We start from the raw sequence: 16,170 nt of genomic DNA on the forward strand, positions 1-16,170 counted from the left end.
CGCAAAAATTTACTTTTACTGGCTTTTTTCTTTATATTATTCTAATTCCAATTAAAGTCTAACAAAAATTTTCCAAAATCTAAAAGAAAATTTCAGATTCCGTACGCTATTTAAAAGATCAAAAAAACGATCAAGGAATTTTCAAGAGAATTCTCTCGAAAAGACAAATCATATTCGAATTTTATAACGTTCAATATCTAACACAAAAATTTACTTTTACCGAGTTCTTTCTTTATATTATTCTAACTCTAATTGTAGGCTGATAAAATTTCTCCAACATCCGAAAAAGAACTTCAGGTCCGGAGCAATACTCAAAGGATCTAAGAAGCGATCAACGATTTATAAAGAGCATCTTTTAGGTAAGATAAATCATATTTGAATTTTAAACCGGTTATTATCTAATGCAAAAATTTACTTAGATCGATTTTTTTCTTTATATTATTCTAATTCCAATTACAGTCTAACAATATTTATCCAAAATCCAAATGAGCATTTCAGATTCAGAACGATATTTAAAAGATCAAAGAAACGATCAACGAATTTCCAAGAGAATCCTCTCAGAAAAATAAATCATATTCGAATTTTATAACGTTCGATATCTAACCCAAAAATTTACTTTTAACGACTTTTTTCTTTACATTATTCTAATTCCAATTGCAGTTTATCAAAGGTTTTCGAACATCCAAAAGAGAACTTCAGATCCGTGTCAATATCCAAAGGATCTAAGAAGCGATCATAGAATTGTCGAGAGAATCTTCTCGGTAAGATAAATCATATTTGAATTTTATAATGTTGAATATATAATCTATATCTAGCTTGAATTTACTTTCATAGATTTATTTCTTTATATATCATATATGTAATTATTAAGAATTATTATGTAAACGTAAGTATTAGAATGCTTTTTATTCTTTTCAGACTACGTGGAAATATTGTGATATTCTGTTTACTAGGGAAAATTTGGCAACACATTTTCCATCAACATGTTCGCACTTATATTCATTTGTATGTGTTTATACGTACACTTATTCATTTGCGCAATTTGTATATATTATCTTTACATAACCTTAAATATGTAAACGGAATATAAAATAACCCTATACATATATATATATATATATATACACATATATGTATATATATATATATGTATATATATAGGGTTATTTTTAATACATTCAAAATTCCGTAGTAAAATTTAGATGTTGTAGTTGTTTAGATCTATATCCATACTTATATATGTATATTTAGAAAAAGTGAAATACGTAGAAAAATTGAAATCCTATACATAGATACATATATACATATATACATATTCATATATATATAAGGTTATTTTCAGTATATTCAAAATTCCATATTAAATTTAGACCTATATCCATACTTATATATATATATATATATACTTATATATATATATATATATCCAGAAAAAATGAAATACGAAAAAAAAATTGAAACCCTATACATATATACATATATACGTATATACATATTCATATATATATATATAGGGTCATTTCGAGTACATTCAAAATTTCATATTAAATTTACACTCCTATCCATACTTATATATATATGTATGTATATATATATATATAGTTATTCTATTTGTATATTAATTTGTAGACCTTTGATTATATTTTCGTAATAATTTGAATTCCCGAATGAATAAGTATGATATTAATCAATCTATAAACATTACTAATTTAAATATTAAGTTAGGAAGAAATGTTTTTTTTTATACTTTAGTTTATGAATAAATTGTTTATGATTGTTTACGTCACAGATTATAATAATGTAGATCAAGACTTACGTTTTATTCTTTATGCTTCTCATAATTATGATTTTTTTCGTATATTATATTCCATAATGAGCTGTTTAATGAATGCTTCGTAATTCGCTCTGTTGAAGTTTCCATTATTTAGTCAACGGCTCTCAAACGTCAGATCTTTTTTTCCTTTGCTGGCGACCTTTTCAAATGATTTAAAACTATTTTGTGATCGATGATTATATCTTTGACAACATCGCTTGTCTTGTAACATCATTTTGACAACGCTTCTGCCGGATAGGTGACAGAACTTTGATAATACATCAATAACGAAATATGAACACAAAGAAATTTTCTTAGCAATTTGAGTCACATTCTGTCCTTCTTTACAGTAAAAGTTTAAAATGTATCGATTTTCTTTTTCATTTCTTCTTGTCTTTAAGAGACAATAATTGATAGACGACCGCAATGACATCTTTAAAAAAGTCAAAATACTTTAAGTAACAATATTTCATGAATCAATATGTAATATCAAACATACTTTGTAGAGAAAAAAACAAATGAGATTTAACTTTGTTTATAGTATATTCAGAAATGTCATATTTAGTTGAAATAATGATACCAATTATTATTATTATTGTTATTATTATCATTGATTGAATATTATTGATATAAATTTATAACTGTTCTGAATGTAATTGGTAGGTTAGATTCAACTGATTACATATATTTTGAGCCATTGGTATTCTGTGAAAAAAAAAAGCATAATATATTATATAAAAAAGAAATAATAATTATAAAAATCATAGCAATTAGTTACTTGTTTAATGTAAATAAGTGAAAACCATAGGAAGCTCGGCTCTCGAGTATATCCTTAATTAAATCGATTGCGAATTCAATTCCAAAATTCTTTACCGCTTCGTCGTCATCCTTTATTGTCTCTAAACGATCGACTATTTTCCTTGGTATATGTAAGCGACAAATATTAGTCATTCTTTGTAAACATTTATACTCCGGTATAGGAAAAATACCAGGGATAATAGGAATTGTTATTCCGATATTTTTACAATCATTAACAAAATTTATAAATGTATCAGACTCGAAAAATATTTGTGTTATAATAAAATCTGCACCTGCATCAACCTATAAGTAATTGACATTAAATTATTATAATTTATATATCAGGTACTACTTACATATAACAAGTATTATGTGAACACAATTATCTTGCAATTCTAACGTATAAATTAAAGATCAATATTGTCAATCAATAAAATGTCAATAGTTAGACAAATTTATGAGATTATTAGTTTCATAATGACTTATACTCTTTTGGCTCTAATTTATGAATCTATTTAAATTTTCCAAGAAATTATTTATCCAAACTTTAAAGAAATAAATTATATATAAGATTCATACTTTTGCTTTTAGATAAAAGAGATCAAAATCTTTGTTTGGCGATAACGGATGCATATCGGGATAACCCGCAACACAAATACTAAATTTTTTACCAAAACATGATCTAATAAATTTGACTAAATCAATAGCATGTGGAAAATCACCATCTTCGAGTATCGAATCTGAAATATGATTAATTATTTTAAAATGTCAAATCTATGATTTGTAATTATAACGATAAAGAATATGTATTATTTACCTCCTTGAAGTGCAAAAATATTTCTTATTCCAAGATTATACGCTCTTTTTAATATCATTTCTACGTTGCATCGTTTCAAACCTTTAGCCGCTAGATGTAATAACGTACGAGAAGGAAATTGTTCGACTATATCCAAGGACAAGTAAGAATTTATAAGACCTTTACTATGCCAAGTTAAAGCATAAAATAAAGGAGAATATTTGTCCATCTCTGCAAAGAATCTAAAGCCAAAAATTTTATGAAACATTATGAAATTTATATTCTTTATTACTATACCAACCTCTTATAGATATCGCTAGATCCTTTCATCGGAAAAAGTTCGAAGCTGTAGAATACTTCTTTTTTATTAACTTTTTCATTGATTACTTGCTGCAGATCAACCATTTCATTCGTACGTCTATTTAACCGACAATCCTTTGTTATCTTACAGTCGTTGTCGTTATTGATCTTCCCTTCTAACGTTACTTTTATTCCCGCAACAAAACTTCTCATTATTAATTTCTAATAGAAATATCAAACCCAAGTAGAAATTTTGGGTCATTTTACTTGATAGATAATAATATCAACTTTCTTTGCAGTGTAATACTTTTCAGCAGGAGCATCTCATTGATGAGAATTATTTTCATTTTTGCAATAAAAAATATTTTGCAATTCATCTCAATTTCATATTAGAAAGAAAAGGTTCCGTTATCCTACACGCAATGATAAAGCGAAATAATAAAGATTTTATATTCTTTTCTATTCTTTGGTACTGAATTCTACTTAATATATTTATAAACTTTCTTTGAATTAAAACTTACGTGCATGGATATATAAGATCGTTTTAATCGCCCTTAAACTTAGTCTTCTTGGATAAATATAATTCGTCCACAGAAGAAGGAGATACTTTCACCAGAAATAGTTTCTTTTCCATGTCGTTCTTTTCAATTGTCGATAACGGCTTTAATATCACGAATATCAATTATATTAAATATTTCTATTCGTAGAATTTTTTATACTACTCATCCTCGCAACCGAACTCATCTTCCGTTGGACGCATCCATCTCGCACAAGGCACAGTAAGCGAATAAGCGAATATGTTACGTGTACCGCACATTTGGCTATAACGATCGATCCCGAAAAGCCTGGGAAAAGACCTGGGAAAGGACCTGGGAAAAGACCGGGGATACGAGCCGAAATACTACCCGGGATACGATTCGGGATACGACCCGGAATAAACGAAATCAATAATGCTCCAAATATAGCGCATGCGCATAGTAATACAATTTGGGGGCTGTATTGATCGTTTAGCTCTAATAATGCTATAAATCCAGGGAGAATCCCCGGGATGTGTATGTAAATGGAAAAAGAATGACGCAACCCAGAGGAAGCGATTACGTCATAGGAAACTCGTAACGATCGTTACCTATTCGACACAAAGATCGATATCGTTTACTCCAGAAATCGATTTATCGATAAATTCGAAGGAATACTCGTCTCGATAGGAGATCGCGACAACAACGGTGTATACTAATCTTTTATTATATGAATTCGATCGTTTTTTTCTCGCTCTCTCATAATGTTCGTTACAATTCGACCATGCGCTCTGGTCTTCTTTCATTTTACCGACCTATTTAATTATTTGGATAAGAAGACGAAGCTCAACCTCGTTCACTCGATATACCCATTCCAGATATATTCGAGAAAGAAGGAAGTAATTCGTACAGTCAGCAAAATAGATCGGTTCTTTACCATCGGTACATGAAAATATATCTTCGCACGGTTTACGAATCGAAGCTAATAGATTATCTCTATCTGGAACGAACATGTTATACACGCGTAGTGTGGAATGAACGTCGGTCGGTAAAACAGATCTCGACGCTTTTCGATTTCACACGCCGTATAGAACTGATAAGTCGAAGGCAGACGTATTAATATATAACACGATTAACGTAAACATGTACATAAAAGCGTGGAAAAGGTGGGGATAAGAAGGGAAAAGTAAACATGTAACCTCGAGATGAGTCGTTCATAAAAATATAAACAGTGCGAAGGATCGACTACGATAAAGTGGTAGCGGCGAGTATGTTTACGGTGTGTGACGAGGAGTGAGAGAGAAAGGCAAGTACAGGTTCTCCAGAGAGCGAGTGAACGAACGAGAGAAAGAGATAGACGGTGAGTGAGAGGGAAGAAGTAAGAAAGAGAGTGAGAGAGCGAGAGAGAGAGAGAGGGAAGAGAGCGGGTGGAACCGGCCAGAAGCAAGCGTGCGCGTGTCGAAGATAATCACGACCACCTTGGTATCACCCATGTGCTCGAAATTTATTTCTCCGTCGTTTTCCTTGTTTTTCATTGGTTCACGTAAGATTTCGGAGGGAAAGCATTCGTTTACATCGATCGCGAAGGTTAGATCGCGTTTTAACGTCAACGTGTGACATCGCTTAAATTTTACAAAGTTCGACGAAAGAGGTGTAGGAGGGGAACGGGGGAAGAAAAGAAGAAAGAAGAAATTTTTTGCTTCGAAGCCGAAGGGAGGAACGGCCGTCTTTGGAATTTTTGGACTATCATGGCGACTTTTAAGGATCTTAAAAATGACTGGACAGCCTTGTGTCAAAATTCCACCGATTGTTGGACGGAATCCGGTGAGTACCATTTTCTTCTTCTTCTTCTCTTCAATATTTTTCTTACGATTCGTTGGAAATATTCGTTAGAATGCAAATACATATACATACGTATAGGTTAGTTTAACCTTTAAGATCGAGACTATGTAAACAATGTAAACGATGTATTATTCATCGGATATACGTATAATCGTGTACGCGAGTTAAGATCGTGTTTATCGCTTGTGTATGTATAATTGAACGTTCGAGTTAGGTTAGGATAAGGGATTTCATTCTTCTTCAAATAAGATTAAGAGTCGTAAGAGCGTGTACGCATATCTTTTTTTTCTACGTTAAAACGAGATAAACGTAATCTTGCGACGTAACGATAGATTATCTATCGTGAAATTTATTTTAATCGAAGAAAATGACAAAGTTTAGAATTGGACGAAATCATTGATGGAGCTTTCGCTCTCTCTCTCTCTCTCTCTCTCTCTCTCTCTCTCTCTCTCTCTCTCTCTCTGGCATTTTAACACGTTACATGTTAAAATTACATAGATAATTTGAAATGTTACGTCGTCGGTGTTCTCTCGTCCATCCGAGTTTACGGCGATCCCATGTAATTATGCAATAGCGTTAAAGAGTCCGCTTTATGGGTGTATAGATACGTGTTGATTTGATACATGCGTACGTATATATATGTATATATATATATATATATATATATATATATATATATATATAAAAAGGACAGAACGTGCTCTCGCAGGTGTTTGTCGAAGGTTGCCGAGGAGACACACTCGACCGTTACTCCGGAACGTTTCTTTGCGATTACCGGTTTATCTCTTTCTCGCTCTATCTCTTCGTCGTAAGTGGAAACTTATTCTAAAAACGAATATCGCAATGTACTCGAGTGATAGTGCGCGTAAGATCGATTAGCATAAGCTTGCCATGCGTTACGAACGATCCCGTTGCTGTTCTCTTTAAGGATCCTGGACCATATAAAAAAATACTTTTGTGTATGAAGTAATATAGGTTATAATGCGAATTAGATAGAAGTAAAATTAATTAATTACAATTTAGAAATAATTACGTGACGATAACGTGACGATGTTAAGTCCGCGCGCGCGCGCGCGTGTGTGTGATGCGTGGAGTACAGATTTATGTTCAAATATAAATAAACAATATATAGATGATACAAATCAATATGAAATACGATATGTAAAGAGTAATATCTATCTCATATATTGCAATATTGTAAATTATTAAGTATTATATTACACACACACACACACACACACATATATATATCGTTTATCTTAAGGATATAGGATGGAATATGCAATCGTGCAAACGGATTTTCTTCACTTACGTGCTTTTCCTTCTAATGTAAAATGATGTAACTCTCTCTCTCTCTCTCTCTCTCCTCTCTCGTATACACACACACGCGCGCTCGCACTATTTAACCGTATATGCCCGATGTCCGTTGACTTTCTCAGTCGTCTCTTCGTAGGTTAGACGAAGCGTGAAAGCGTTGGACATTTTACGTTAAACGAGTAACTCGTTTCCGCCAAGAGGATCGACGAATTTTTTCCCTTAATTTTTTTTCCTTTTTTTTTTCTTCTTAATTTCGTCTCTCACCTTCTCGATAATTTTTAGCCCCGGTGAAATATTTAACTCGTGAAAGATATATTTTCACGTAGGTGAAAGCATCGCGTTAATGTCGCGTTGTCGTCGTCCCGTTAGACTCGTTCGTATCGGATTCTACCATAATAGGAAGGGTAATTCCACTTTTACGTTAGACGTAAAAGTCGATATATCTCGAGGATGTTTCTCGAACATGTTTCTCTTGAGAATTTTTTTTTTTTCTTTTTTTTTCTAATGAAAAATCATTATCTTTTAGGGTAATTAGTTTGATTAAATTCTAGGATTTCTCGTATCTCTCTCTCTCTCCCCCTCCTCTTTCTCTTTCTTTCTTTCTTTTTCTATCGAGTAGGATCAAGGAGTTAATGAATGAAGTTGTAACGACCTACATGAAGAAGTCGAGATGAGTACTCGTTAGTCATGTGCGATCTCGATTTCCCCCGTCGAGTTATACACTCTTACCGCTTAGATCACGTTTCTCGTTTCTTCCTTCACTTCTCGTACAATTATGCAGGCTACCTATAATTTCAAAGAACACTTCTGAGATTATTATTATCAATCGTGATCGAAAGAAAAGAGAAAAAGAAAGAAAGGAAAAAGAAAAAAAGTCCCGAGCCTGTAGTTTGGACAATTAAATAATAAGATAATATCGAGTTGCTCGAAATAAGACAATGTTCGATAATTATACGATATTTAGAAATAATAATACGAGATGCCTAGTATAATATGAATAGACGAAGGATAACGAATCGATCAAGAAGACGATGTTTAATCGTACGAACGATTGTACGTATGGGTAGCTTGTCACAGAGAACTTTTGTACAAATAATATATATTGTTATATTTATATATATATATATTTATTTGTGTATATATTTTTTTGTTATTAATAAAACCAAGGGAAATAATCGTGTGAATAAATCGCGTTGTAACTGGGACTGCAAATAGCGTGTAACGTTACGCTCGCGTTGCGCCTGTAATGCGGACTACTACCGTATTTGTTCTTTATTACGGACCGTATATCGTGCATCTAATAGTCGTTCTTTCCTTTTTGGAATCGGCTTCTCTCCTTCCGAAGTGTATCGCCCACTTTATCTTCTTAGTTTCTTTCGTATCGATGTATTTCTTACTTATAGCGAAACCAAGATTTTGTTCATTGGTAGCATGATTTATCGTTACCAACGGATGAAATTAAAGTTTCCTATTAGAAAAGTAAATAGATAATTAATTAATCGTGTTTTATCAATCAATATTCAAGATACGTTTTCTTGAACTCTTTCAAATCTTCTATGTTTCATTAGCCGCTAGAACGAATTTTCAAGTTTCTTTTATTTACTAAAAGTATAAGTTCTACTGAGACATAAGAATAGTAAAAGTTTAGCACAATATTAATTTTCATCCGAAACTAAGTTGTCTTATATATTTAGAAAGAGTTGTAATATCGATCGAAAGTTTATCGAACTTTACGATTACGTTATAGTAATTGTAATTTTTTAAAAATATAATTTGTTATAATTACAGTATCCAACTTGATTTTATTGATTATTTTAATATCACTATTGCCGCTTTCTAAAAGCCACACGAAAGTCTTTCGCCAATCTACATTATCTGCATATAACATATACGTATATATAGTTATAGATATATGTATTCAGAAGGGAACGACAGAGTCCGAGCGACGTAGGAACGATCTTTCTTTCTTCGTGGTTTTTCTATCGTCGATTAGGAGGGCGCCGTAGCCACGTAAAAGGTAGGACTCGGCCGATTAGAAAGTTCCAATCGCGCGTACACTTCGAATGCATTTGCAACGAAACAAAACTCTCGGGTATCTTGTTCAACGATTGCTTCTGTTCGTCGTTTGAGCTTCCTATCTGCCGGTTCCGATATCAACATGCCAATTACACTTTGTAAACGCTACCAATTACGCCAAGTCTTTCATGTATCTTTCGTTCTTCTTAAACGTTTCGAGATAAGCCGACAGATCAATGAGATACACAGACGCACACGCGCGCGCACACACGTATATATTTTGTGTTTTTCGTACTTTAAACATTTGAAGCTAATCGATTTGAATTACTTATCCAACAAGAAAGAACAAGTACCTTTTTTTATTGTTGCATCTGTATATTTCTTATTTAGTTTCCGTTTGGTCGTAAAAAATAATTTCGAGAATTTCTTACAAAAAAGGATAGAGAAACAATATTGTCGATTTTGGGAAAATTCGTTCAGACGGATTAAATAATCGGATAAGATATAAATTTTATTATCGCGCATTAATTCATTCGTCGTACTATTATATGGCTAATTTTAGCAATAGACGTATAACTTTTATTAAACTTATTCGATCTACGTAAAAGGTGCCTGCTAGACGTTCTACGTAACGTCGGTATTACAAATTTCATAAGAACACGGTAGTTCGAAAGAAGAGCAAACATGGAACGCTTTTACCTTTTTCTGGATGAAGAGGAGAAACAGTTTGAAAGCTTTCCTGCTACCACCCGAGAATCCACGTCGCTCTTAAAAAGTGTTGAGAACACCATGGAAGTTGACGCGAATAATATAGATAATCGATTACGAAATAAGTAATGTCAGTTATCTTGACAACGTGGAGAACTTTTACAACTCGACCGAATGGCTAAAGAAAATAGATTTTTATACCCTCGTCCTCTTTTATCGAGCACGCGTGCGATTACACGGCTTTTCGGATATCATATGCATAGGTATACAAGAAAATGTAACAATTAAGAAAATATTCATATTTATATTTATATCTTCGAAGGGAAGTACAATTTTTTCATTACTTTCTTCGTTCATCCACGTATTATTTGTACTTATTTATTTTTTTTTTCTCTATAAAACATCGAACGAGTTAGAAAGAGCATATTAGTTCGTCCGATTTTCTGTCCACTACCACACATACACACATTCGTTCGTTTGGATATTCACAATCCGGTGTTTCTATTTATTCAATTAATCTCGATGTGGTCAGGTCGCTCTCTCTTTCTCTTTTTCTCTCTACATTCGATTCCGATCGATCGTCGAGATCGAATACTCGGAACGTTTCAACTATCATTGCGTATTAGCGTTAGCCAAGAGGTCTGCTCTTCTCTAGGGAGTCATTAATTGGAAAAGAAATCGGCGATCGTGCGGTGCTCGCCGCATGTAATTTTCTGCTACGAAGGAATCATCGGTGTAGCACCCATATATATATATATATACATACACACACACACACACACACACTGTGTGTGTACAGGCACTTTCAGAATTCGAACCAGAACTTCCAATTTTGATATTTATCTTTTAGTTTGCTGCCGGCAAATTCGAGTTTGTTTCGATACCTACCTCTTTACTTATCGATTTTCGTAGACCTACTTTTAATCGAGAGATCGAGATTATTCTTTGAATAAAATCGAAATCGTTTCAATTAGACTCTCGAGATAATTTGTTGTCGAGAGTTGTATTTTAACGATCAGAATGATAAGAATGTTTTTTTATTTAACAATGTTTAAGTCGTTTGATTTTCTTCTTTAATAATATATACGATGTAAGTTCAGGGAAAAAAGTCCCTCGCTTATTTTTAGATCTCTTAGATTATTTCTATATCGATGTCGATATCTTGGAATTTTCATCTTTAAGAAATATCTCGGATGCTAGCGATTAGTCTTCGAGTAAGTTCGTCGATTCGATCTTCGAAGGTAATCGATGTTAGATGCGCGAGACGGCTATTGATTAGGTCATAATTAGATGGAAGGTCATTTGGGAGAGTAAAGTATTAATTAACTTTGTATAAATGCAATTTTTTATTTATTTAAATTTTGTTATATTCAATTTTATATTCCTTCTTAATTATGTCTTATAAAAAATTCTTTTATTTAAATTTTGCTATATTCAACATTATATTCCATTTTAATTTTTTCTTATAAAAAATTTAATCAAATCGATAGAAATAAAATTTAAAGATACATACGCGCGTATATAAAAACGCGCCGTAACATAAAAACGTAAGATCGATACTTGATCGATCATCGCGGAATGAGATCGACGATCGAGAAAAGAAGATTCCTCCATTCTTTTTTCCCACTTCCTTTTCTATAGGCGAAGGAGAAAGGCGAATCATTTTAACTATGCTCTATTTCGAGTAAGATAATTCGCAATAAGCACGACCACCCACTCGTCACCGTACATTGACTCTTACCGTCGAAAGTACAAATTATTAGTTTAGCCTAATTTCACTTTGCATTTGGTCTTACAATCTCTCGTATTTTTTCGTTTTTATTGCTCATCCCCCTTCTGTTCGTTCCGTTAATCTTAGATATAAGAAATACCATCATCGAATCCACTTGATAGCCTGATAGACAATAAATTATTTCGCTGACGTATATATGTCCAAAGATTTCAAGGATACTTCTCGAAGTGAAAGAAGAGTTCCCACGAGCGAGAAAAATAAAGAATGCGAACATTGTTCTATTTTTTTTTTCTTTTCTTTTCTTTTCATTTTTTTCTTTTACGATTTTTCGACTTTGCACGACGTCCAATTCGAAAGCTAAACTTTTAGAAATCATCGATTGTGATATATTCGAAAAATCGATCGCATCTCGCTCATTAGTTCGACTCGTAGAGATCGGACACATCGTTATCTCAATACTACGATCAATTTCTTTCACTCGAAGCGAAAGCACGTGTTCGATCTTTCGTGTCGTTCGAATTACAGGTTTTAAACTCGATTTATTTTCTGCCAATTGTCAATGCATTATGGATGAATGACGAGATGTATATCTATATCTAAGATTTGCGCGCGCGCGCGCGTGTGTGTGTCAATAATATATAATATAAATAATAAATATCGCCAAATGTGGGTATTTTGAATTAGGGATAATTGGCATTCATTTCATTTGTTCTTTTTTGGTTAACAAGAGACAAGAGATAACTTAAAAATATTTAACACGAACTAACAGTTGCCTACTTAATCGCATTGACGCTAAATCTTCTTTGCAGTGTGTTAATATTTTTTTTACCAAGTTGAAAAAAGTATTTAACCGATTTTTGAAATTATTCAGAAACTTTTGCTTCAATCTGTACGACGTGAAAATATTTTTTTCTTTTTTTTTTTGACATACCTTGATCAATTTTAAACGATTAGATTTAATTATATACTTGAAATATACGAATTTGACTAATGTATGAATTTCCGTGATTAATTCGCATGTTTAAAGAGAAAGTTAATGACGTAAGAACGATGAGCGTTAAAACAAAAAATCTTTTTTTTAACACAACGTACGTGGATTGTCAACAGTTTGTTAATCTTATAGAAAAAAAAAAAAAAGAAAAAAACCAAACTGCTTCCGTATTTGTAAGATCGATCGCGGTTACAGAAATTTCTTCTCACACTGTCACCAATCAGCTGTTACATCTATTTATCTATCTGTCTGTCTTTAAAAGCTTCGAGTGGAAGTATACATGTATATACAAAGTAGTATATACGTGTATACGTACGTATGTATAAACTTTTACGTTCGTGGTCAAAGCACGCTGCTCATCTTTCTGGCTGACCTTTCGTGACTGGAACACTTTGCATTTTTTCCGGTAGCTTCTTCTTCTTCTTCTTCTTTCTCCTCCTTCTCCCCCTACTTCTGTTCTTCTCCTTAGCAGCATGCTTTATAGAAACAGAGAATTGACGATGGAAAGTCCTAATTTATTCGGAGAAAATCCACTTTCCGTTTGCAATCATACATCTTTTTGTTCGTTATAATAAATATGTCTCTTAGTTTTCTTTTTTTTCTCCTCTCTATTACAAGCAATTTTCTTATAACAGAAAAATTTGATACTGCGTTATTTATCGAAAACTATAAATATTATATCACTAAATATAGCACATACATAGGTATATAATGTAACATATATTACTGATATCGACTATTAAGATTATAATAATAGTAATATTTAACTTATTACATATTAGTTGAGAAATATTAAAATTCCATTTTTTAACAAATCATTATTTGATGATATTAAAAAATTATATATATATATATAGATTATTATCTTGTGTGATAAAATAATAATATTACTGCGCATTAATATTTAGGAATTATTTGATTTTGTAATTATTCTCTATCTCCTAATAGAAAAGGATATATCAAAATACCATAATGCTATAAGATTTACGGTCGACTGCATTACTTGCTATTAGTGATTTTAATTGATAAGGGTGTGTTTACGACGTGCGATGACAGCGGTACGTTGCTTTAACCGTTAACCTCGCGTAAAGATCGCCCAGAGACGTTTAGAAGTTTTACTGTATAAGCGATGATAGATGGTATACATTTCTAAACTTTATCGAGGTATTTAGTAATGGATATCTTTGTGATTTTTCAAACGTTCTATTTTATTGCGGAAAAAAACAAAGGATTGTATTTATTAGTTCATCTAATTTTAGATATCGATTATATCAAATACCAACTTTATTTAGTTTCGTCCAATTTGTAGGTTGTAGTCGAAAATAAACATAATTAAAAAAAAAAAAAAAATAACGAGTAGTCATATTTTTAAATTTAATAGACATTTCATCGTAAAAAAGTAAGTTATTAATATATTAATTCTTCGAGTCACATTTATATACGTATGTACTACATCGATTAATTCATTTCTTGAATTTAATTTGATTAATCTAATGTAGCTCAGACAAGAAATAATTAACGTCCTTGTGATGATTTATTCTCTCATAAATATATTAATTTATCAAATTTCGATCTAATTTGTTCGACTAATTTCTTTTAATTCCATCTAATTTGTAAATTGTATCAGTATAAACACATAATCATCGAAGGTGATTTAATGTTTGATTAGAGCGCGCGATATAGCGACAATCTGTGAATGCGATTAGCTGGTACACACACACGCGCATATATATATATATATATACATATACGCGCGTGTGTACAAACATTTTATGTACACAAACACAAGTGGAAAAGTAGCCCAAAGAGATCGATTTTCCTACGTCGAAGACCCGATTCTTCCGTTAGCAAGCTGATTTCTCGCGATGAAATTCTTTTCTAAACGATTTGATAATCAACTTCGAATTTTATTCTTTTTTTAATGAAATTGCAATTGAAAAATCACATCGATAACCGGACATCGAATGACGTTAAACCGTACGTCTTATCAAATATGCTGACGAAAGTGGCAACGCATTAATCGCACGTATTCGTCTATTAATCATTTCTACTTAAACGACAACACATCGGTGAATGACCATGATTCGCAGAAAATCATAGCATTCTTGTTGTTATGTTATGCTCTGTGTAAGTACCTTGTACGTATTTCCTCATTATTTATCCTCCAGTCATTCGGAAAGTATGAAACATTGATTTGTAACGATGTAACGCATTAATTTTACGTATATTTATCAATCCGTGTATTTTTTTACTTGTATATTAGATTAAAAAACATTAGACGTTTATTGAAAAACTGATTCATTCCGATTAGAAAGTGCATTTTGACGGAAATAATTTAATCAAAATATTTTTTTCTCTTTACGATAGTCTTGAGACTACCAGAAAAGTTTTCTTCGTTGTATTTATTTTATTTTATTTTATTTTATTTCTTATTGCTTTTGCTCTTTTTCTCTTTTTTTCGTATTTAATCCCTAAGGTCTATGATCGATCACAAAATTCAACTTAAAATACATAAAGTGTAATCAATTTGTTTCTCTTAATCGTTTCAACGTTGTTTACGATATTCGTTGTAAACATTAATTCGCCTAATTTTTATCTGATGTCAAACAATAACAAGTACCTTTTCGATCATGATAACACTAAGGTTTTTTATCTGTATGATAGTTGTTAACTTTTCTCTTTTTCTAATTTCATTATTTTCTCATCTTAATTTTACAAACAATGAAATTGCCGTTGCATTATTTTTGAATACGTTTCTTGTTTCGATTAAACGAGAAAGAAAATGAGGAAAGGAAGAAGAAAGGAAAGGAAGAAGAAGAAGAGGAAGGAGGAGGAGGAGGAGGAGGAGGAGGAGGAGAGATCGTAACTTTAGTAATGCTACTTGGCGTGTGCAACTAGTTACCAAGGCGATACTACTGTAGTTATATAGGATGCACACGGTATTTGTGCAAGGCGAGCTTACCTTTCAAGTCATACGAGTTATTTAATAGGAGACACTTAACGCCGTAAACGATACCTCGGATACACTTTGTAGTTTATCAAAGTGGAAATAAATGTACGTGGCGTTCGTGGCGCGCAACGGCACGCACGTTTCCTGTATAACGCGTTAGAGAAATTGAAAAATGATACACCCTCTTAGTTTTCTCTCTCTGTAGTTCGGTCCTTTACTATCGGCAAATGTTTCGTGTAAAGCCACGTTCGAAGATTTCAATGCCTTCTTATACGTTTCTATCTATCGAACTATCGACAAACAAAATATTTATTCTTCTTTTATTTACTTTTACTCGTCTATAGTTTTATTAGCGATTATATTACGATTATCAGTCGTTAACACATTTGCAT

General features: G+C 32.2%; 2 protein-coding genes across 3 annotated transcripts in view; one reads left to right on the forward strand and one right to left on the reverse strand.

Annotated features, from left to right (window-relative positions):
* Positions 1-1,801: 1,801 nt before the first annotated feature.
* LOC122634605 (methylenetetrahydrofolate reductase) lies at positions 1,802-4,538 on the reverse strand. Of its 2 annotated transcripts, none has more exons than XM_043823706.1 (6): positions 4,229-4,538; positions 3,709-3,932; positions 3,429-3,649; positions 3,191-3,351; positions 2,592-2,914; positions 1,802-2,518 (listed from the first exon to the last, which is right to left on the reverse strand). In XM_043823706.1, the coding sequence occupies exons 2-6, from the start codon at positions 3,918-3,920 to the stop codon at positions 2,449-2,451; spliced, it is 987 nt and encodes a 328-aa protein (XP_043679641.1). In that variant the 5' UTR covers positions 3,921-3,932; positions 4,229-4,538; the 3' UTR covers positions 1,802-2,448. The 2 variants fall into 2 exon arrangements, with proteins under 2 accessions (XP_043679641.1, XP_043679639.1); XM_043823704.1 differs by having other exon boundaries at positions 3,709-4,120.
* A 1,381-nt stretch (positions 4,539-5,919) lies between these two features.
* Positions 5,920-16,170, forward strand: part of LOC122634667 — a 45,470-nt gene continuing 35,219 nt past the window's right edge. The window contains exon 1 of the mRNA XM_043823824.1: positions 5,920-6,046. Within this exon, the coding sequence (XP_043679759.1) occupies positions 5,971-6,046 (76 nt within the window). The 5' untranslated portion in view covers positions 5,920-5,970. The remainder of the gene's footprint in view (positions 6,047-16,170) is intronic.

Source organism: Vespula pensylvanica, chromosome 15 (assembly GCF_014466175.1).
Source record: "Vespula pensylvanica isolate Volc-1 chromosome 15, ASM1446617v1, whole genome shotgun sequence".
NCBI lineage: Eukaryota > Metazoa > Arthropoda > Insecta > Hymenoptera > Vespidae > Vespula > Vespula pensylvanica.

Bases quoted from the DNA above. Each gene is read 5' to 3' on its own strand.
- LOC122634605 (XM_043823706.1), bottom strand. From the start codon at position 3,920: ATGAGAAGTTTTGTTGCGGGAATAAAAGTAACGTTAGAAGGGAAGATC. The intron at 2,915-3,190 runs GTATGAATCTTA...AATTACTTATAG, and splicing joins TCTTTTATCTAAAAGCAAAA to GTTGATGCAGGTGCAGATTT. The intron at 2,519-2,591 runs GTAACTAATTGC...TTTTTTTCACAG, and splicing joins CACTTATTTACATTAAACAA to AATACCAATGGCTCAAAATA.